The sequence below is a fragment of the Prionailurus bengalensis genome, chromosome C2 (genome assembly GCF_016509475.1).
Source record: "Prionailurus bengalensis isolate Pbe53 chromosome C2, Fcat_Pben_1.1_paternal_pri, whole genome shotgun sequence".
Lineage (NCBI taxonomy): Eukaryota > Metazoa > Chordata > Mammalia > Carnivora > Felidae > Prionailurus > Prionailurus bengalensis.
This window is the reverse complement of record NC_057350.1, coordinates 59,747,691-59,769,092: the sequence shown is the minus strand read 5'-3', so window position 1 is coordinate 59,769,092 and position 21,402 is coordinate 59,747,691. Positions and strand designations below refer to the sequence as shown.

General features: G+C 38.0%; 1 protein-coding gene across 2 annotated transcripts; it reads right to left on the bottom strand.

Annotated features, from left to right (window-relative positions):
- Positions 1 to 103: 103 nt before the first annotated feature.
- On the bottom strand, positions 104 to 16,384 carry GTPBP8 (GTP binding protein 8 (putative)). Of its 2 annotated transcripts, XM_043594187.1 has the most exons (6): positions 15,997 to 16,384; positions 14,042 to 14,140; positions 10,863 to 10,993; positions 9,787 to 9,886; positions 7,496 to 7,614; positions 104 to 2,692 (listed from the first exon to the last, which is right to left on the bottom strand). In XM_043594187.1, exons 1-6 carry the CDS (start codon positions 16,330 to 16,332, stop codon positions 2,611 to 2,613), a joined length of 867 nt encoding a protein of 288 aa, XP_043450122.1. In that variant the 5' UTR covers positions 16,333 to 16,384; the 3' UTR covers positions 104 to 2,610. The 2 variants fall into 2 exon arrangements, with proteins under 2 accessions (XP_043450122.1, XP_043450123.1); XM_043594188.1 differs by lacking the exon at positions 14,042 to 14,140 and having other exon boundaries at positions 2,517 to 2,692.
- Positions 16,385 to 21,402: the final 5,018 nt, after the last annotated feature.

Below are 21,402 nucleotides of genomic sequence, written 5' to 3'. Positions count from 1 at the left end.
TAAAATTCTAATGAAAATGAAATCTAATATATATAATAATATAATTAAATCTAAAATATACAAACTACAACTTTCTAGTAAACTAGGTTAGAAACTACTGTTAGTGTCATCAGAGTGAATATCAATTTTACTGTTCTGGTAGCATTACAATAGGTCATTCCTGATAGCACTGTGCTGAGATCTCCCATGCCAAATCCTCTTGGCCTTCTTCCTTCAGCCACTGCTGTGGCAACAGTTTACAGTAGGAGTGGATAACCACACTTCGCCTCCTCTCTGTTCTTGGCACTGGGCACCCACAAGTTGGAAGAGGCATGGAGCCACCTTCTCCCACTTCAAAGACAACTCAGAGGCACATTTCATAAGGCTCCAAAGAAGGTCCATCAAGATCAAGCACTAGTACTTATGTGATGTCCAACTCCTGCATCCTTGATTGATTTTCCTTTCTTCTCTTTGCTCTCTCTATTGCTCCTGTTCCCTGGGATCACTTCCCAAATAAATGACTGCATGCGAACTTTTGTCTTGGGCTCTGCTTTTAGGAGAACAAAGGCTAAGACAAGCAGTACAGTGACACTGGCAAGCAAAATGTTGACTTCTAAGATCGTTCTATTGTCACCATATGTTTTGCTTTGTGAATGCTTGCATAAAATTATTTTTGTTTTTGTTTTTAGCTTAAAACACCGCTTTTAGAATAAACCAGTGCTATCAACCGTAAAACTGAAAATACTGAATTTCCTAAAAAAGTCACAAAGTTGTTTACAGTCTTAAGTTTTTATCTAGTGCTACTGCTGTAATCTTTTAATACTCAGCCTCACTTTGAGAAGCTAAGCCATTTACATGAATAGGTCCATAGCATCTTCATAAAAACCTTTTCTGTTCACGCTTTATCTTTCCATTCTGAATCTTACTGTACCAATTCTAAACTGTCTCATTAACTTTTTTCTCTTGCCTTTTGTAAATATCAGTTTTCTCACTTAAAACTGGTTTTGTTTTTTGCCTTTTACTAGAGAAAATGTTATCTCCTCAATGACAACAGGTTTTCTGTGATAAATCTGAATTTTGCTGTATTCTTGGGTTGGTTTACTTTACAAATACACAAAACATAAAGATATCCTTTACACATATAATACCATTGTAATCTTTATAGCTTTGTGAATTATAAATAAAGTGCAGAGAAATCAAGTAACATGCCCAAAGCCCAATGTAATAAATATTAGAACTGAAACTTGAATTCTGGTCTTCTGATTCTGAATACCGTGTTCACCTGAAGGTGAATGATCCCAGCCTGAAATGACTGGTGTTTGAGCATGGACTGAGATTTTATCAAGAATATATACAAAGTCTAAGAAAAAAGATAACTTATAAGCATAGAGAGGAGCAATGGTCTTCCATCTACCAATAGTGCTTAATAGAAAAGTAGCCCCTTTTAACCTAGTCTATTTTATTATTTAAATGTAGGTAATAGACATTGTCTTTAAAAGACAAAAGCCCAATAAAAACACGGCAAACCATTCTCTACACAGTAGTAAATAGGTTTCCATATTATGGACTTCTATGTGCTCTTGTCGGTCTGTTAAAACAGGAGCCCTGTTAAAATAGGAACTGTTAAAATAGAACACTATTTGTTCTAATGAACAGCATAATTAAATTATTTATAAACATTTTCCCCCAGGCACAAATTCATACTTGCTTTGGGAAGATGCAAGTTTTACAGCTGAAATGATCCTTCTGCAAATTACAGACGCACAACATTTAAAATAATGTTGAAGGGCACCTGGGTGGCTCAGTTGTTTAAGCGTCCAACTTCAGCTCAGGTCATAATCATGCGGTTCAAGAGTTTGAGCCCCACGTCAGGCTCTGTGCTGACAACTCAGAGCCTGGAGCCTGCTTCAAATTCTGTGTCTCCCTCTCTGCCCTTTCCCTGCTCACACTCTGTCTCTCTGTCTCTCTCTCAAAAACAAAACATTAAAAAAAATGTTGAAAAATTAAAAATAGATCTACCCTATGACCCAGCAATAGCACTGCTAGGAATTTACCCGAGGGATACAGGAGTGCTGATGCACAGGGGCACTTGTACCCCAATGTTTATAGCAGCACTTTAAACAATAGCCAAATTATGGAAAGAACCTAAATGTTCATCAACGAACGAATGGATAAAGAAGATGTGGTTTATATATACAATGGAATACTACTTGGCAATGAGAAAGAATGAAATCTGGCCATTTGTAGCAACGTGGATGGAACTGGAGAGTATTATGCTAAGTGAAATAAGTCAGGCAGAGAAAGACAGATACCATGTTTTCACTCATATGTGGATCCTGAGGAACTTAACAGAAGACCATGGGGGAGGGGAAGGGGGAAAAAAGTTACAGAGAAGGAAGTAGGCAAACCATAAGAGACTCTTAAATACTGAGAACAAAACAGAGGGTTGATGGGGGGTGGGGGAGGGGGGAAAGTGGGTGATGGGCATTGAGGAGGGCACCTGTTGGCATGAGCACTGGGTGTTGTATGGAAACCAATTTGACAATAAATTATATTTAATATAAAAAAATGCTGAAATTATTGATGTTCAAAACTCCAGTTGGCATAGAGAATTTTGAATCTTCAGCTAAACTACAGGCCATCAGTCTTAAGATTTCCTGTTATATTTGCTATAAAGCATCTCAACAGATGGATTCCAGAATAGGTCACAGAACTGTGAAAAAAAAAAGAAAAATCATTTTCTTCTTCAGATATAGTAACAGATTTGACTTCATTCAACTTAAGAACTGTTTAAAAACTCTTGAGTTCCATGTATGAAACAGAATGTCTTAATTTGTCCTGCATTTCCTCTCTCCCACCAGCCTGTTGTATTCTGATGATCCATAGTATCAGATCGATTTCCTTCAGGATTCTAAAAATTTCAATGTATTACTACTTTGCCTTTTACTTCACAAAGTGCTTTTTTTTTTTTAAATCGAGGTATAACTGACACGTAACATTGGCTTCAGGTGTATAACATAATGATTAAATACTTGTATATATCGTGAAGTAATCACAGTAAGTCCAGTTAACATCTGTCACCACCTGTCACATCATTATAATTTTTCTTGCGATGAGGACTTTTAAGATCTGCTGTCTTATCAACTTTCAAGTATGTAATTCAGTATTAATAACTATGGTCACCATGCTGCACATTACATCTTAATAACTTATTTTATAACTGGAAATTTGAACCTTTTGATCCCCTTCACCCATACCTCCCATCCCCCATCCTTTACCTCTGACAACCACTAATCTCTGTATCTATGATCTTGTTTTGTTATTTCTCAGATTCTACTATTAGTGAGATCTTATGGTAACTTGTCTTTCTCTGCCTGATGTATTTCATATAGCATAATGCCCCAAATATCCACCCATGTTGTCACAAATGGCAAGATTTCATTCTTTTTATGGTTGAATTGTAACCAGTGTGTGTGTGTGTGTGTGTGTGTGTGTGTGTGTGTGTGTTTTCCCATTCTTTGTCCATTCATCTATAGGTGGACAGTTAGGTTTTTTCCATTTTTTAACTATTGTAAATAATGTTGCAGTGAACATGGGGGTACAGGTATCTTTTCAAATTAGTGTTTTTGTATCCTTCAAGTAAATACCTGTAAGTGGTATTGTTGGATTATATGGCAGTTCTATTTTTAATTTTTTGAGGAACCTCATACTGTTTTCCATAGTGGCTGTACCAATGTCATCAACAGTGCAAAGGGTTCCCTTTTCTCCACATTCTCACCAAAGGCTGCTTTTTCTTGCCTTATTTGGGGGCAGGGGGGCTTTTTGATAATAGCCATTCTAACAGGTATGAGGTGGTATCTCATTGTGGTTTTGATTTGCATTTCCCTGATGATTACTGATGCTAAACATCTTTTCATGTTTTCACCTTTTTCTTTTGGCCATGTGTGTGTCTTTTCTGGAAAAAATGTCTATTAAGATCCTCTGCCCATTTTTATCAGATTTTTTTTGTCTCTGCTATTGAGTTGTAGGAGTTTTGTATTTTAGATGTTAACCCCTTATCAGATATATGATTTGCAAATACTTTCTTTCATTCAGTAGGTTGCCTTTTCATTTTGAAGATGGTTTCCTTCGCTGTGCAAAAGCTTTTTATAGTTCAGTGTAGTCCCACTTGTGTATTTTTGCTTTTGTTGCCTTTGCCTTTGGTGTCACATCCAAAATATCATTGCCAAGTCTGATGTTAAGGGCCTATGTTTTCTTCTAGGAGTTTTATCGTTTCACACCTTACATTCAAGTCTTTAATCCATGTTGAATTAATTTTTGTGTATGATGTAAGATTTCATTCTTTTTTATGGCTGAATTGTATTCATTATTGCATTCATTATTTTGCATATGTCTGTCCTGTTTTGCCAACACCATTTATTGAAGACAATGCCCAGTTATCACTGTATATTCTTGGCTCCTTTGTCATAGTGGCCATGTGTGTGTGGGTTTATTTCTGGGCTCCCTATTCTGTTCCATTGATCTATGTGCCTTTTTTTATGCCAGTACCATAGTGTTTTGATTACTATAGATTTATTACATCGTTTGATATCAGGGACTATGATACCTTCAGCTTTGTTCTTCTTTTGTAAGACTGATTTGGCTATTTGGGATTCCATACAAATGTTAAGACTGTTTCTTCTATTTCTGTGAAAAATGCCACTGGAACATCTTCTATTTTGGTTTTTATTTCCCAGATTAAAAGTTTCGATCTCTTTAGTTTGTCCTTTTTGTGGCAAAGATTCAATAACCTTGATAACTTAGACCATTTTTTCATTATTTTTAAAAATCATCATCACCATTACTATGTCTGTTATTATCTACCTGTCTTACTATATCCATCCATATGCATCCATCCATTTGTCAGCATAGAAGTGAGCACACGGTTTCTCAGGATACATGGACTTTATGGATACACTATGACTTTTATGGGTCATAAAAGTGGGTACAGGAGTGGTACATACCTATACATAAAACAGGGAGAATATTTTCTACTGCACTGCTAATTCCGTTCTTGATAAAGTACAGCATTTTAGACTTTTTAACCAAAACTGCCTGCTTGAAAACAGCCCATAATGATTCCTGGGTCATAAATGAAGCTATATGGTTTAAAGGAGAGATACAAGCTGGGTAGTCCACACACTAATTATGGCATCTTGAACTCATCTGCAACATTTCTGTCAACTACTGTAATTCTGTTCTTGGAGTACGTTCTCTTTGCTTGGAATCCCACTACATAGAGAGCAATTGCACTCTACCTACTTACATATTTCTTCCATGCCAGTTATAAAAACAGACTGATCCCAGCAATAATCTTTAGGGGTCTTTCACCATTTATACCTTTCTACTCAACTGGGGCAGAGTTCTGTCATGAAGTTTAGCATTTAGCTTTTGCCTACAGCCTTAAAGGCCAAAGCCTGCTGGACTATACTCCCACCTTTCTTTTATAAGGATATAAGAAAAGAAGGAAACAAAACCGGACTTTCTCATAATAATTATTTTGTGAACAGGCCAAACTTCTTTCTGGAGGGATGGACTAGGACTTGGTCATGCACATAAGACCAACAAATGTATACAACTCTACTTTCTGAATTGGGTTTTGAGAGGTACAGAATACAGTCTGACAAATTCCTGTATGTGGTCACTATGGTATAGTGAATGGTGAAGTTCTTGAAAGTCACCAGATCCCGTATCTCAAGTCTTAGCCTTTGAGTGTTGTATGGCTTCTGCAGAGCCTTGGTCACTTATGGTGAGTACTGTGGCAGCAGTGATTCCCAGGTAATGCAGCAGAGAATGCTGACACGTCTCAAGAAGAGAATGTTTCTAAAAGTACTGGGAATCTGATAACCTGGGTTGTTGGCCTAACCCTGCCACTTACTGACTGACTTTTGGCAAGAAAAGAAACTAACATTTATTATGTGGCTGTGTGTATATCTGTCACAATACATTGTATTTAATCCTTCTAATAATCATATTTTCACTAGTGAGAAAACAGGCTCAAAAAATGAAATAAGTTCCTTTAAAATCTATGGTCAAGAAATAAGAAGAATCATGCAAAATAAAGGCTCTCTGACCCCAAAGTCCATGCTCTATTTAAACAGATACCTCTCTGCAATTCACTTCACTTCTTTGACTTGCAACCTTAACTAGAAATAGAGATGTTTATTGTGAGGATCAGTTAAGTCTTATGAGTGATGTAGTGATGTAACCTTCCCCAAGACCATCTGTTTTCAGATAGTTCTAGTTTCTCTTAATGTCAAGTCACAACCTAACCTGACTCATCTGATGGCATATAGCTCACAGCAGTGTGGGACTACTGCTTGATCATTCCCTTGTTTGGGACACTATAATTCTATTAATATAGGTCAAGAAAACATTGTCAGTTTTTCCCCAGCCCCATTATACTGTCAATTCAAATTCAGCTTACAGTCAACTAAAACTTTTTTCCCAATAAATGCTGCTATTAAGCCATAATCTGCCCATCTTATGTTTTTGCTGCTTTTTTAGCTGAGGTCTCACTTCCTTCTTATTAAACAGAATAAACAGCTGTCCTGCTATGACAATGCTCAGGGCTGTAAGAAGTAGGATTTCATTCCTGCCCCTAGGAGTCTCTATTATATAGATAGGATATAGACAAACAGGTTAAACCCTTGAATGAAAGTCAAGAGAGAAGACCATTTTGTAGGAATGAATGAATGAAGGATTTTGACAGGCATGTTCACAACTACAAACAATTTAAATGTGATCTGGATTGGCAGGACTTTGAATGAATGATTACAGGACAGTTTTATATACAACCAAGTATTAGTTGGTTTTATTATTTCTCATAGCAAATACCATAGTGCCTTCCACAAAGAAGTTAAGAGAGAGAAAATCATACGGGAATGGCACTTTATCTGTGCTCTAGTACAAGTTACCTACTATATCCCAGGTATATGCTCAAAGTATAGACTCATGTTTCATCACTAAACGGCATCAACTAGCTCAAAATTTCCAGCTAAAGAAATCATCATTTTGTCTGCTACCAGTGCTTAATTCTAACTTATATGAAGCACTTCTTCTTTACATATGGTCCTTTTAAAGAAAAATGTTTATCCCTCACAGCCCGAATGAGCTTTGTACCATAAAGATAATTTGCTTTTCTCTGAAACTGAGAAAAGCATGGTAGTATATTGTGGTTGCTATTTAGCTGATTTTAAGAAGTAAAAAGTTTTCACTTCTGTAGTCTAGGGTTGAGCTAGGCTGAGGCAGAAAGAAAATGAAGATACCTAGGGAAAATCTAGCAAGAGCCTGTAGAAGAAGACAAACTAGAGGGAAGGAAAAAACAAAAGTGCTGATGGGTTGAGCCAATAAATCATGGCTAAATGCATAGCTTTCCAAACTCCTCTTATGTTAAGTAATACCTCAATCTAAGAAACACTGTTTAATACTAAAGGTTGTGAGTACATAAAAGTAATAAAAACAATTCAACTCTTACCTTACAGGAAACAACTGAGGAAAACATCCTTGTGTCTCTCTGTCAACAAATTTCTGGATCTGAAGCACTTGTTTTAAAAGATGTCCCTTGGAAGATTTGTCAATTTTTGTTAATACCATCTGTAAGAAAACAAATATTTAAGCATTAGAAATAAAGTATCTTTTAATACACAGTTTTGCACATTTTTCACTACAAATTTTTAGTAACTAGTAGATCCTTATCAGTTTCTTAATCTCTCTTGTTTCTTCATCTATAAAATAAAAGCAACACCCCCTAAAGGAGTTACCATGAATATTAAATAAGAATATATGCAATATACTGAGGTGCCTGGGTGGCTCAGTCAGTTAACTGTCCAACTCTTGATTTCAGCTCTGGTCATGATCTCACGGTTTGTCAGATCGAGTCCTGCATCAGGCTCTGTGTTGACAGCACGGAGTCTGCTTGGGATTCTCTCTCAAAATAAGTAAATGAACATTAAAAAAAAAACAAAACAAAAACATGTATACAATGGATAAAGCATATACTATGTATTTCTATTTAATAGTGCTTTAACTACACAGGGCCATAATATCATGGATTCAAGACCAGTGAAAAGGACCCTTGAGTCATATTTGCAATTGATGTATGACAAATGTTGCATATGATCACTATACATCTCATGTTAACTAAGATACACAGTGAGCATTATCAGGCTGATCTATATAAAAATGCCAACATCATCATTTTTGACCTACAAAATGGTTCTGTCTTACCTGTAATAATGTTAAGAAAAACCCCTAGAAATCAGGCTATTTGGGGCGCCTGGGTGGCTCAGTTGGTTAAGTGTCCAATTTCGCTCAGGTCATCGTCTCACAGTTTGTGAGTTCGAGCCCCGCTTTGGGCTCTGTGCTGACAGCCTGGAGCCTGGAGCCTGCTTCAGATTCTGTGTCTCCCTCTCTCTCTGCCACTCCCCCACTCATATTCTGTCTCTCTCTCTCAAACATAAATAAACATTAAAAAAAAAAAAAAAAAAAGAAATCAGGCTCTTTGTATCTTGTATCTGATACAGTTGTAGGAATGATTATAAAATGAATTAAAACGACTTTGATCTATCATATTTTCCTGGGGAGTTTCTATAAAATTATATTTCCTGACTCATCATTTATGCTTTTCAGTTATAAAAAATGTTAAGGGTAAAAGAAGTGAGAAGCAGAAAGTGTGTGGTTTCTAACTACTTGTGAATCCCTCCAAATGGCAATCTTTCCTCATAAAAGCAAAAAAGCTGATATTTATTTATATATTTTGTTATTATTATCTTTAAATATGCTGATATTTAAAAGGAAACATAATTCCTCTATCACAAGGTCTTTTCCAAAGAAGAAAATAGTTATTTCCTTAAAGTTGAACTGAGAAAAATATACAATTTCACTAACCGGTACCTATGATACCAAATCAGGAATACTGTATCACTTAATAAAACCAGTTTGGCACTATTTGGGTATTTTCTACTATGTGGACTATATCAGACCTTTGACTTCTCATAACTAACTAGTTATCACTAATGCTTCACAGAGCTTTTGCAAACCCCAATTCCATAACCTCAAGAATACAAAAATGCTGCTGATTAGTAACATGGTTTTATTTGCATTCAAATCCACTGTTACATTTTAGTGGTTTCCTAACTTTTTTTGAAACCAAATTATAGTCAATGGACTCTTCACTCTTCCTTAGAAAGAAACTTTAGAGTGCTATCTTATCTGCAAAACTTACAAAGCAAAAAATAATGTGGATACCAACCTACTAACCTGTATTCTATTCTAGGACAAACAACAGAAAAAGCCTTGGTAAGATATTCCTGAAAGAAATTTTGTTTTCTTTAAGAATGTAAAAATCCTACTTGTGTGTGCTGGAGCCTATTTTCTTGCAATGGTTCTTAAATTGCAAATCACTTTAGCGAATTTTCAGTTGCAATTTCATTTACATTTTTGATAAGTACTATTTGCCAAACTGCTGTTAAAGAACTACTAACATGTTTTAGACAAATATTTATATTGCCACAGAAAAATGAAAGGGAAGAGCACAACTTGAAAATACTTCACTTTGACTATAATTTCGAAACCTTAAAGCTGAGGGAGAGAAAAGAGAATAAAAGTACCACAGAACTTGTCTTAATGGCTGACAATCAAAAAGATTAGTCAAAAGGGACTCTTGCGGAGACAAGACCTGCTCTTTCACCAAACACACACATGCATTTGCACATGCACACAAACTGGTATTTCTAACTGCAACCATGATTTGAAAGAAACACTTACCACATAAGGTAATGCAAATTCTTCACACATTTCTATGGCAATACTGTCGGTTTTTTGAATTCCAACAACACTATCCACTAACAAAAATGTTCTCATCAAACTATAAGAATGCAGAAATAAAAATTAATGACAATATAAAATACACTCATTCATTTCTCCCCTGACCTTTACTATCCTAAGAAATTTTCCTTTGAATAATTTTGCATTCCAAAATTCAAAAATTTCTTTAGGCAAAAGGAATTCTCAGTTCACTAGGAAGTCCATTCTATAATCCAATAACTCTCAATGCTATTACTTTCATTAACTAAATGTACTAAATATTAATTTATTTTAATACCATGTATTGAACCTAAGATCCTCTGCCTAAGACTAGATACAAAGATGAATGAGTCCTTTCCCTTAAAAGCTTGAACTCTAGTGGGAGAGACATGAAGCCAATTAACGATGTTGTCACAAAAATGTCTAAATTTTCAAATATTATTTTAAGACTAACAAATAATGGAAACCAGACACATTATGTTTTGTATTTTTTTGTGTGTAAATATTTCATCTTAGTTTCTATGTAAAGCTACAAGCAAGATACTTATACTTTTTTATAATTCAAAAGTTTAACATTAATTTCTCTATATGTTGTGCAATGCTTGAAACATAAAACTGCCATTTGACTACCTATGGAGACCAAAGAAAGTTACATTTACTGAGGATGTGGTGTCAGAAGTATTTTTAAAATGCACTGAAGTTTATCTAAATGTGGTAAATACCACAATAACCAATAATCTTTATTTTCAAAATTAGTCAGCTAAGAGTTTGATATAAAAACATTAGTGAACTCTGCTGAAAAACTAGTTATAGTCTCAATTTAGGAAAACACTGAAATTTAAAATTAAGCTAATCTACAAGAAAAAATTAAGCAAGCAGTATATACCTTGGCCCTACATGCTGTACTGTAGAATATTATGAGAATAAAATGGACCTCTAAAAGAAGTCACTTGATAATGTAGAGTCATACGGTGCAGAATATTCCATTAATGAAAACGTGCTTTTGGATTAAACTTACAAGAAAATTTTTTCCTTACTTCCTTCGTTCTTTTAGATAGGTCTCTACCATGTCAACAAAATCTTCAGGAGCTCTATAGCCATAACCTGGCATGTCCACCAATGTAAAATATTTTCCAACTTTGAAAAAATTCATCTTCTTTGTGTGACCCTGATAAAATAAATGGAAAAATAAAAGCTTTGTTAAAATATGTCCTTAACCACCAGAGAGTCTTAACAATAGAGAACTGACAGTTGATGGAGGGAGGTGGGTGGGAGATGGGCTAGATGGTTAAGGAGTATTAATGAGGGTACTTGTTGTGATGAGCACTGGGTGTTATATATAAGTGAAGAGCCACTGAATTCTACTCCTGAAACCAATACTGCACTGTATTTTAACTAAAATATACAAATATATACAGGTATATATGTCCTTTATATATTTAATGACTCAAAATATTTTTATTCAATTTATTAAAAGCCTAAGTATTATGAATATAATCCTAGCTGGGTTGATGATGATACAGACAAAGAAGATAAAAGAGAAGTGGCTGGAGATAAGCTTCGATGATACTACTTCTTCCCTCCAATTCATTTTTAAGAGAATCTATATGATTTAAGAACTCTGTATTAAGAATATGTAGCCAAATTATGTTGGAGTCTTTTCATTAATTAGCTCTGTCTCAATAAAAAGTTACCCTGTAATGGTGTGACTGTATTAGTTAATATTCTCTGACGAATAACAGATCTCCACTTTAAAGAGAAATAAATTGGGGCACCTGGCTGGCTCAGTCAGTTAGATGTCTGACTTGGGCTCAGGTCATGATCTCATGGTTCATTAGTTCAAGTTCTACATTGGGCTCTCTGCTGTCAGTGGCACAGCCTGCTTGGGATTCTCTGTCTTATGGCATAGACTGGCTAAACTAAAAATACTTACTGTCAGTCATACAGTTTTTCATAAAACCTAGATGCAAAGCCTGATAGTTTATTACACCGAGACTACTCCTTCCCTAGGATCAGATGTTTCACACGTTTCATTAGATGGTTTTTGTGCTTTCATTAAACCATTTTTTAAAAGCATATACAACACTATAAAATATGTGTTAAACTAAAATGATGTAAAGATGATAAAAAGTCATGGTTTTGTGTCCAATGACACTATTAATCAGAAAACAAACAGTTAAGATATAAAATTTAAAAAGTCAATTGTTTGGAACTTGGAAAAAATACTTCCAGAGGAAAGATTTTATAAAACAGTGCTTAGGTTCCCATCAGCTGATGTGTCTATCCACAGGAAAATGACAAATCAGGAATGTCAAGAATACATTTCTTCCAGGGGCACCTGGGTGGCTCAGTCAGTTGAGCGTCCGACTTCGGCTCAGGTCATGATCTCTCGGTCTGTGAGTTCAGGCCCCACATTGGGCTCTGTGCTGACAGCTCAGAGCCTGGAGCCTGCTTCTGATTCTGTGTCTGCCTCTCTCTCTGCCCCTCCCCCGCTCATGCTCTGTCTCTCTCTCTCTCTCCGTCAAAAATAAATAAACATTAACAAAAATTTTAAAAAAAGAATACATGGGGCGCCTGGGTGGCGCAGTCGGTTAAGCCTCCGACTTCAGCCAGGTCACGATCTCGCGGTCCGTGAGTTCGAGCCCCGCGTCGGGCTCTGGGCTGATGGCTCAGAGCCTGGAGCCTGTTTCCGATTCTGTGTCCCCCTCTCTCTCTGCCCCTCCCCCATTCATGCTCTGTCTCTCTCTGTCCCAAAAATAAATAAACGTTGGAAAAAAAAAATTAAAAAAATAAAAAAAAGAATACATTTCTTCCATTGTCCTCTAGTAGAGAGAAGGGAACCACACTACCTAGAAATGAGAATTTAGCTGGGTTATCTGGTAAGACAGAGTAGGCATAAGCATAGGAGGTTTCATGAATGACAACAATCATTGGCATCAGCGATGGAGCCAGGGAATCAACTATATGAAGAAATGGGGAGCAAGAGAAGACTAGTGAAGCTTCATGGAAGGGTTCCAATGCAAGGAAAGGGAGGCAGTGAGCACAAGGTTGGTGGGAATATATAACAAGGTGAAGGGAACTGGGGGTGAGTTTAAGGAGAGGGTATCTGGGGCGCCTGGGTGGCTCAGTCGGTTAAGCGTCCGACTTCGGCTCAGGTCATGATCTCGCGGTCCGTGAGTTCGAGCCCCGTGTCGGTCCCGCGTCGGGCTCATGCTGACCGCTCAGAGCCTGGAGACTGTTTCAGATTCTGTGTCTCCGTCTCTCTCTGACCCTCCCCCATTCATACTCTGTCTCTCTCTGTCTCAAAAATAAATAAACATTAAAAAAAAATTAAAAAAAAATAAGGAGAGGGTATCTTAGATATTGGTACAGTCTGCATCACTGAGAAAGAAGTAGAGAAAATTAAAAACTGACAGAAAGTTACTACAGCAGACTAGCTGACATAATCACATAATTCGGCCCTGGGTAAACCTGGGTCTGTCTAATTGTATATGTGTATGTATGTATATATATTTATATCTATGTATAAAGAGAGAGAGAATAGGGGAAGAAAGGGAAAAAGGAATTTGCAAGATATAAAAGCTTATAGGAGGAAAAAAATAATTCAAAACAGTTTCCTCTAAAATCAGCGTAAAACTAAATGATCACTCTTAAAGAAGTAAATATAGAATGGCAAAAGAACACTTCATATGGCAACTCTTTGGAAAAGATCTGGACAAAAGGATTTCCTCAAGAAACTTGCAAGACTACTAAAATAAATACAGACATACTTTCTTTTTCTTCAGGGAAATATACAGGCATTAATGAAATGTCTTACTTTACTACTTATTTGAAAGAAATCACCTTTCTAGGGGCACCCTGGTGGCTCAGTTAGTTAAGCGTCTGACTCTTGATTTCAGCTCAGGTCATGATCTCATAGTTCGTGAGTGTGAGCCCTGCGCTGGGCTCTGTGCTGACAGTGTGGAGCCTGCTTGGGATTCTCTCTCTCCCTCGCTCTCTGCCCCTCCCCAGCTTGTGCTCTCTCAAAATAAATAAATGAGCATTTAAAAAAAAAAAAAAAGAAGACCTGTTCTAGGAGCTTAGCAAGTATGGTTTCTTGTACCTCTCAACATTTATTAGTTATTTTAGTCACTTTCAGAGATAGTTCAGACAATTTTACATTTCAATATACTGTTTCTTTTAAATTCCACCTCCCCATCCCTTTCCTTCAACATACCGGTTTTTTGGAGACTCTGACTTCAACCTCTGGTGCCAGTGAAAAAAGGGCTTTTATTAGAGAGGATTTTCCAACATTGCTTCTGCCTATAAAACACACCTTATACAAGGAAAAAAAGAAGCTAACTGAATACTAGGTTTATATATACATTTTTATTATATGTTGTATTAGCTGCAAAAATCTGTCAAACCACTGTCTTGCCTAGCCATGTAAAAAGGTGGCCTATGGGGCACCTGTGTGGCTCAGTTGGTTGAGCGTCTGATTTTGACTCAGGTCATGATCTTGCAGTTCGTGAGTTTGAGCCCCGCATTGGGCTCACTGCTGTCACTGCAGAGCCCACTTCAGATCCACTGTCCCTGTCTCTCTCTGCCCCTCCTCTGCTTGTGCTCTCTCTCTCAAAAATAAATACACATTCAAAACAAAACAAAACAAAATTAGGTGGCTTACCTTTAGTCAAACCTCAAATTCTAACATACAGCTACCACGTATTGAATGATTTCCAATGCCAGGTACTGTTCAAAGCACATAACGTGAATTTTCTGATTTACTTTTTACAACATCCCTATAAGGGAGGTAATAGTATTATCCCCATTTTACAAATGATTAAAACTTGAGGCAGAGAGAAGCTAAATAATTGGCTCAAAATTATACAGCTAGAAAGTGAAGAAGCTGGAACTGAACTCAGGACATCTATCTCCAGAACCCGTGCCTTTAATGACAGTATACTACTCAAGAATGTCTGTGACAATCATTAAGCATTCCATATTTACAAATTTTTAAGTTAAAAACTAGATGCATTTCAACAAAACTTACTCTACAGTACAACTACATGCCTGAAACTGCATTTCCCCACTGCAATTCCCAGAGTAGACTGCAATACCATTGTAATTACGAGATTATTCCTTCCTCTTGACCTCTCTTGCTCCAAATAAGCTTTTCTCCTTTAGATCTCTATAGTGTAGAAAGAAACAAAATGTTCCTGATACTAACCATTAATATACATGACTCTGCTTCTTAACATGGTATGAAGGGGGTACAATACCAATCAGGGTTCTAAGTGAAGGCAGTATGACCCGCCCCCCTCCCCCGGGGGGGGGTGGGGTGGGGTTGGAAATCTGTAAGGGCATTTCTGCTTATCAATATGAGTGAGTGGTACTTAGTGCACGGGGGACAGGGGCACTATATATTTCACAAGACTGGGGTCAGTCCTTCAACATGAATTGATCTGAGTCCTGTATGTATTTCAAAAACTTTGCCAGATTAAATCCAATGATAATGTCTAAATAAAACTGAATATTAAAAAACAAATTACACAAAAAGTCCAGTAATTAAGAGCCTAAGTGGAAACACGATGCTGTCTTGTAATTATTAAATGATTTACCTACGTCCTTAGTTCTGACTACATAAACTACCACAACCATTCTGATTAGAAGGAAAGTTTCCACTGAAGTGGTGCAGTTACTGCAAACAGATAATGAGATCTGCAAGACACGCCTAAAATGCACACTCGTGCAACTTCACTAAAGTTGTTTTTTAAAAAAACCTGCATCATTGCCATGTATATATAATTCTTATTTTTGCACGGCCGAAACTTTGGCTTGAGTGAAAATTATATATTGGTAAGGACCACCACATTTATGAAACTATTATACTTTTCATATTCCTCACTTTGTCTCATTTGTCTCGGCATGCTTTCCCCACTTTAATTAAAAAGGAAAACGATAATGAAAGGCCAGTTAATTTTTTTTTGTACGCTTGGTTTGGGTTTTTACAATCTTTTAAAATCTTCTATATTCATTACCAAAATAACTATTAACTATATGTGCTTTTTTGGCTAAAATAACTATATGTGTCCACACGAAGCTAGACATTTCTCTCCCGTTCGGTGACAAGAACAGGTGAGGGCAATATGCCTGTCCAAGTCTTCACGACCAGAGGGCGGCAGTGGCTCTCACCTCAGGGCTGGGGAGGTCTGGGGCGTGGTCGAGACGCACCGCGGAGCTGAGGTAGCTGATGCGGTTCCGGGACGTGGCCGTGAAGACGGCCTCCGCCTTGGAGATGTCCTCCAGGCTCGGGTCGAAGATCTTCACGTGAAGGTCCAACCTCGAGTCTGGTGTGAGCTGCCGCTCGAGTTCCTGCAGTGGGAACACGAGCTTCGTCATTTGTCTCTTAGGCAGCCTGAGCACGTCCGTGAAGGCGTGGAACGTGCTGCAAGCTCGGCTCAAGCGCCGCAGCGCCGCTCGCACCTCAAATAGCGTCCTCACGGCGTGCCGCAGCCTCGGTATTGCCATTTTCTTCTCCAAGAAGCCCCGCGGCTGGGCAACAGGGCCAGGGTCTGGTCTGCGCGTGCGTGATCCCGCTCCCGCTACGCCTGATGGGAATTGTAGTCTCATCTGGACTCACCCGTTTCCTTCTGAGCTTTGATTCCAGGGAGAAGGAGGCTGGGGTTTCCTGGCGCAGAGCAGGCAGGTGGGGGCGGGGGATTGGAGGCTGGTGGTTGACTTTCACACGCAGGCCCGCTGACTACTGTGCCTTTGACTTGTGTATCACTGTGGGGAGGCCGTTTAACGGTTTACAGAGGTGAAAAGATACCTGGGCTGTGTGGCCCTTGAGTGTCAAACGAAGGAGCAAACGTGTGAAGCTCTGGTGGATTCCGGGCCCATTTACTCCTCGCGGTATCTGGTAGTCTCATGGATCATTGGCGTTGATGTTGATGTACACATCACCAGGCAAAACTAATTCCCTTGTAGAGCTGTAATGGAAATTATATATAGAGTCCAAGAGGGAACTGTCAAAGTCCAGGAAAATCCGCCAAATCAGTACTAAAGGGGATTCAGTCCGGCGGATGGGATGTTGCAATAGTACTTTCTGTGTTCTTGTAATATTCTGACTGACATCATGTTTCCAGGTGATCTGGGTGAAGTAGCATCCTCTCCAAAGGATCTAGCTTCCTGCTAGGCAGGGTGTCAGGGTTTAGATTCAGAATAGGATTTAAATCCCAGTGGAGAAAAGGAATGTGGATTGGGGAACCAAGCAGCTACTTAGTCTTGCAGATTGCGCAAACAGAACGTGGAAGTGAGACAGGACTTGAATTGATCCAAGGGCATCGCTCCTCCCAGAGAACTGTGGAAATCCCACCCTTGGTCTAGTTGCACAGCAAGGAGGTTAGGATGTATTTTGCTAAACTGTAGAAGCCAGGGGAGGCCGATAAATGAGGACTGTATTCATATACTGTACTATTATCTACCCTCCTGTATAATACTGTAGTGTATGTTATCCAATAGATGATAAGGCATCCCTGCTAGATTCCATCATTTGTTAATTCATCAAATATGTAATGAGCACCTATTATATGCCAGGCACTGCACTAGGTGCTGGAGATATGATCAGTGAGTAAATAAAAAGAGTTTCTGTCCTCATGTTATTGTCTTGATAATAATATGATAAATACTAATTAATTTACAATAAATAAGTAAAAGACTATATTAGATAACAAATACTTAGGAAATAGCTAAAGCTGAGTCACATGGGTGTGTGTGTGTGTGTGTGTGTGTGTGTGTGTGTAGAGTTGTCAGGGTGTTGCATTTTAGTGTGATCCTCACTGAACAGGTAATATTTGAGTGCAGACTGATGGAGATGAGAGAAGCATTCCAGATGTAAATGCAAAGGCTCAGAGGCAAGAGTGTGTATGGCTTATTTGAAGAACAGCAAGGAGGCCAATGCGGCCAGAATGGAGTAAACGAGGATGGATGTTGGCAATGACTCTAGCTATCCCTATCAAATTAGTCTGTATATAAACATTTGAAGTAAATTATGTTGTTTTTCACTGTTCGGCATCCCTTGCACATAGAGGAACCATCTGCTCCCACTCTATGTAGTTCTGTTGGGACTATCGATAATAGAACTCCTCCTGATTACAGGAGATCGGGTTTGGCCATATATTGTATGTATTATGAGAATAATGACTATGTGAGTAATGTGCAAGTGACCCCAACCGAACCAGTCATTATGTTGAAGTTGGATGGGCAGCTGGCTCTGCTATTGAGTCAGAGCTGAAATGTGAGTCCAGCACTCATGATGGCCATTCTCCCTAGCTACGTGGAGGATACCCACAGTGCTTTAAGAGACAATGACACAAACATACAAAGAAAAACAATATTGAGAGGCAGCGTGACTCCTGATGAACTATGTTGAATATCATGTTCTGTCCCTCAGCTCTTCAATCACACAAGTCAATATGTTCCTCTCCTTGCTTTTACTGGACCTGATTTGACATGGATTTGACTGCAACCAGGACTCCTGATGAATACAGTATTATAAAATGCTGTGTGGTTCCTCATGTAAATCCACAGCCATCAGACTACAATGTGGGATAGTTGGATGGTCCTATGTAAATTTCAACCCTATTAAAGAGGAGACATGGTAAAGCTTTAGGGCTGCTGGTTCGGCAGGCCAAAGTGTTATTTTCCTGGGGTTCCTGGGTGGCTCAGTTGGTTAAGCATCCGACTCTTGATCTCCTCTGGGGTCATGATCTCATGGTTCTTGGGATCGGGCCCTGAGTCAGGTGCTGTGCTAACAGTGCAGAGTCTGCTTGGGATTCTTTCTCTGCTCCCCCCCTCCTCTTTCTCAAAATAAACAAATAAACTTAAAAACAAATGTTACTCTCCCTAATGTAATGGCTGGACTTCAGGGAGTTCAAGTCTCCCTTCCACTTAGGATATTTCCTCATTCAGTGGGTATTTATGATCTTCGGTAAACATCAGTAATCAAGTACACTGTAAAAATTAACTGAGTTATCCTCCTGAGAAAAACTACCTTCTGTTTGACAGCTTAGGAGATAGTTACCGCAAAGTTAACAAGATTTTACTATTTAGTATGACTTGAAGAGGTATTACATACTTTGCATACATTCCTTAGCATCAGCTTTTATTGCTACAGTCCATCCGGCCTAAATGCCATACTGTTACTCTGCCATGTTCATCTAATGAGGATGAGAGGAACAGAAGTGGAACAGTGGCAAGATCTTATCATTAGGACAGGGTTATCTCAAGTGTTCCATCAGTGACATCTGTCTCTATAATGATTGGCCATTAGTTCCAGAGTGATCTCAATTTACGTTCAAATTCTATAGGTGTCAAGTTTAGGGAATTCATCTAAGATGCCAAGAAGGCAAACATTGTATGCCTAAATAGAATCAATGACGTCAGGGAGTCAGCAAGTCATACACATAGATTAACTCTTATCTTGGACTAAAAATGATTTGCGTGCTCTGACAGAAGCCAAGGCAGGGATTCTAGGAAAACTGACTTCTAGTTGCAATATTCTAAGTAATAGATACAGTTAATCTAGGTAATAGATTAGGTCTCAGTGTCCAGTTTACACAATACATTTTCCTACCATACTCTCCCCTTGCTTTAACAACAGTAATTAACATGTATTAAGTGCCTGCTATGCATTTACCCAGAATACCCAGAATTGATCTAGGTGCCAGGAATAAAATATAAGAACAACATGGGCGCAACCTAATTGGGACTCAAACTCTTGTATTAGGAGGAAAATACTGGGGGGAAGGAAGAAAGAAGAGGCATTAAATGAATGAGAGTAACATGAAAGAACTTATCACCTGTATGTTAAGTTGCTTAAATTGTAATAACTACCATCTGAATGAATGCTATAAATTAAAAATTTTTTTTAACATTTTTTTTTTATTTTTGAGGGACAAAGAGACAAAGCATGAGCAGGAATGGGGCAGAGAAAGAGGAAGACACAGAGGAAAGAGGAAGACAAAGCAGGTTCCAGGCTTCGAGTTGTCAACACAGAGCCCAATGCAGGGCTCGAACCCATGAACCATAAGATCATGACCTGAGCTGAAGTTGAACACTCGACCAACTGAGCCACCCAGGCACCCTGAATGCCATAAATTTAAAATGCATTTAATTCTGTTTTTCTCAAGTTTTCTATGCAACAGCTCATTTCATTTAAAAAAAATGTACATTAGATATCCCTTAACATGTTGACCCAAATTCATGGTGCACACATGCAACATGATGTATGACTTATTTCTCTAATTTTCTGACTGGATTATAAATTATTATTCTTGAAATTTATTATTTTGCCATTACTCAAAAAACAGCAGAGATGTATTTCCTGTGATCCTCTTCTTTGGGAACTCAACAAATAATTTAGTTTCACTTTATATTTCATTAATGTATCTTTAGAGAATATCTCTAACTTCAGAAAGGGTATTTCCTTCAGAGAAGCCTTTTGAGCTTTCTTTTAAGGTTGTGCCTGCTGTACCACCAGATTTCTTTAAAGCGATGTGGAGATTAAATAGCAGACAGTGCTCATGTGTAGGAGGTGAGTTCTTAGAATGATTTGGGTTTGGAGGAAGGGTAGTGTAGAGCTTCACTTCCTTCAGGGTTGTTTTTCTCAATAGAAAAAAGTTGTTTTAGGTAGTCAATTTTTCTCATTGGTAATTGTGTGTTTGATCTTCCTGCCATATTACTGCTATTAAAATATTTTTGAACACTCTTCAACTTGTGTTTTTATATTATTCAGGGTGGTTTTTTTTTTTTTTGCCAGAAAAAAAAAACAACATGGATTTTCCTGTTCTCACGGATAACTTCCTTAACATTTAAATTTTTATTGCCTAAGAGAAAAGGTTATTTTAATGGGTAAATTTACCTTATAGTATATCTCTAATCTATATCTTCATTGCTTTATTGTAAATGAATGGTTTGTCGTCTGGCACCCTGGGTAGATGAGATGGCTTTCCAGAGGCAGAGATGTTGACATGCATTCAGACTATTTAATCCACTTACAGATAGATTTTGTTAGGGGTCCTCAAGACTACTACTCCCCAGATTTGGTGATTCACTAGGAGGACTCCCAGGACTCAGCATGTGATTGTACTTGTGGCTATGACTCGTCATAGTGAAAGTATACAAAGCAAAACTGTTAAAGGGAAAGGTACTCAAGGTAAAGTCTGGAAGAAATGAGCCACAAACTTCTATGAGTCCTCTCCCAGTGAGTTGCATAGGATCCACCTGGTTCTTCCAGTATTGTGTGAAATGTCTACCAGGAATGCTTGCTTGAGCCTAGACTCCAGCATTTGTATCACAGGCTGGTCATGTAGGCACACAGTGCCTGTGAAACTGACTGTACTCACTGAAATTCCAGATTCTCAGAAGGAAAGCCGGTGCACAGCATAAACCTTATTGTTTGTACAAACAACAGAGGTACAGTGAGCCACTGTTATCACTTAGGGAAAGTTTTCTAATCATGTTTCCAGACACCGGCCAAGCACCAATCTGTAAACAAGCCTTTCTGGGGACTACAGTCACAAGCCTGCTATGTTAACT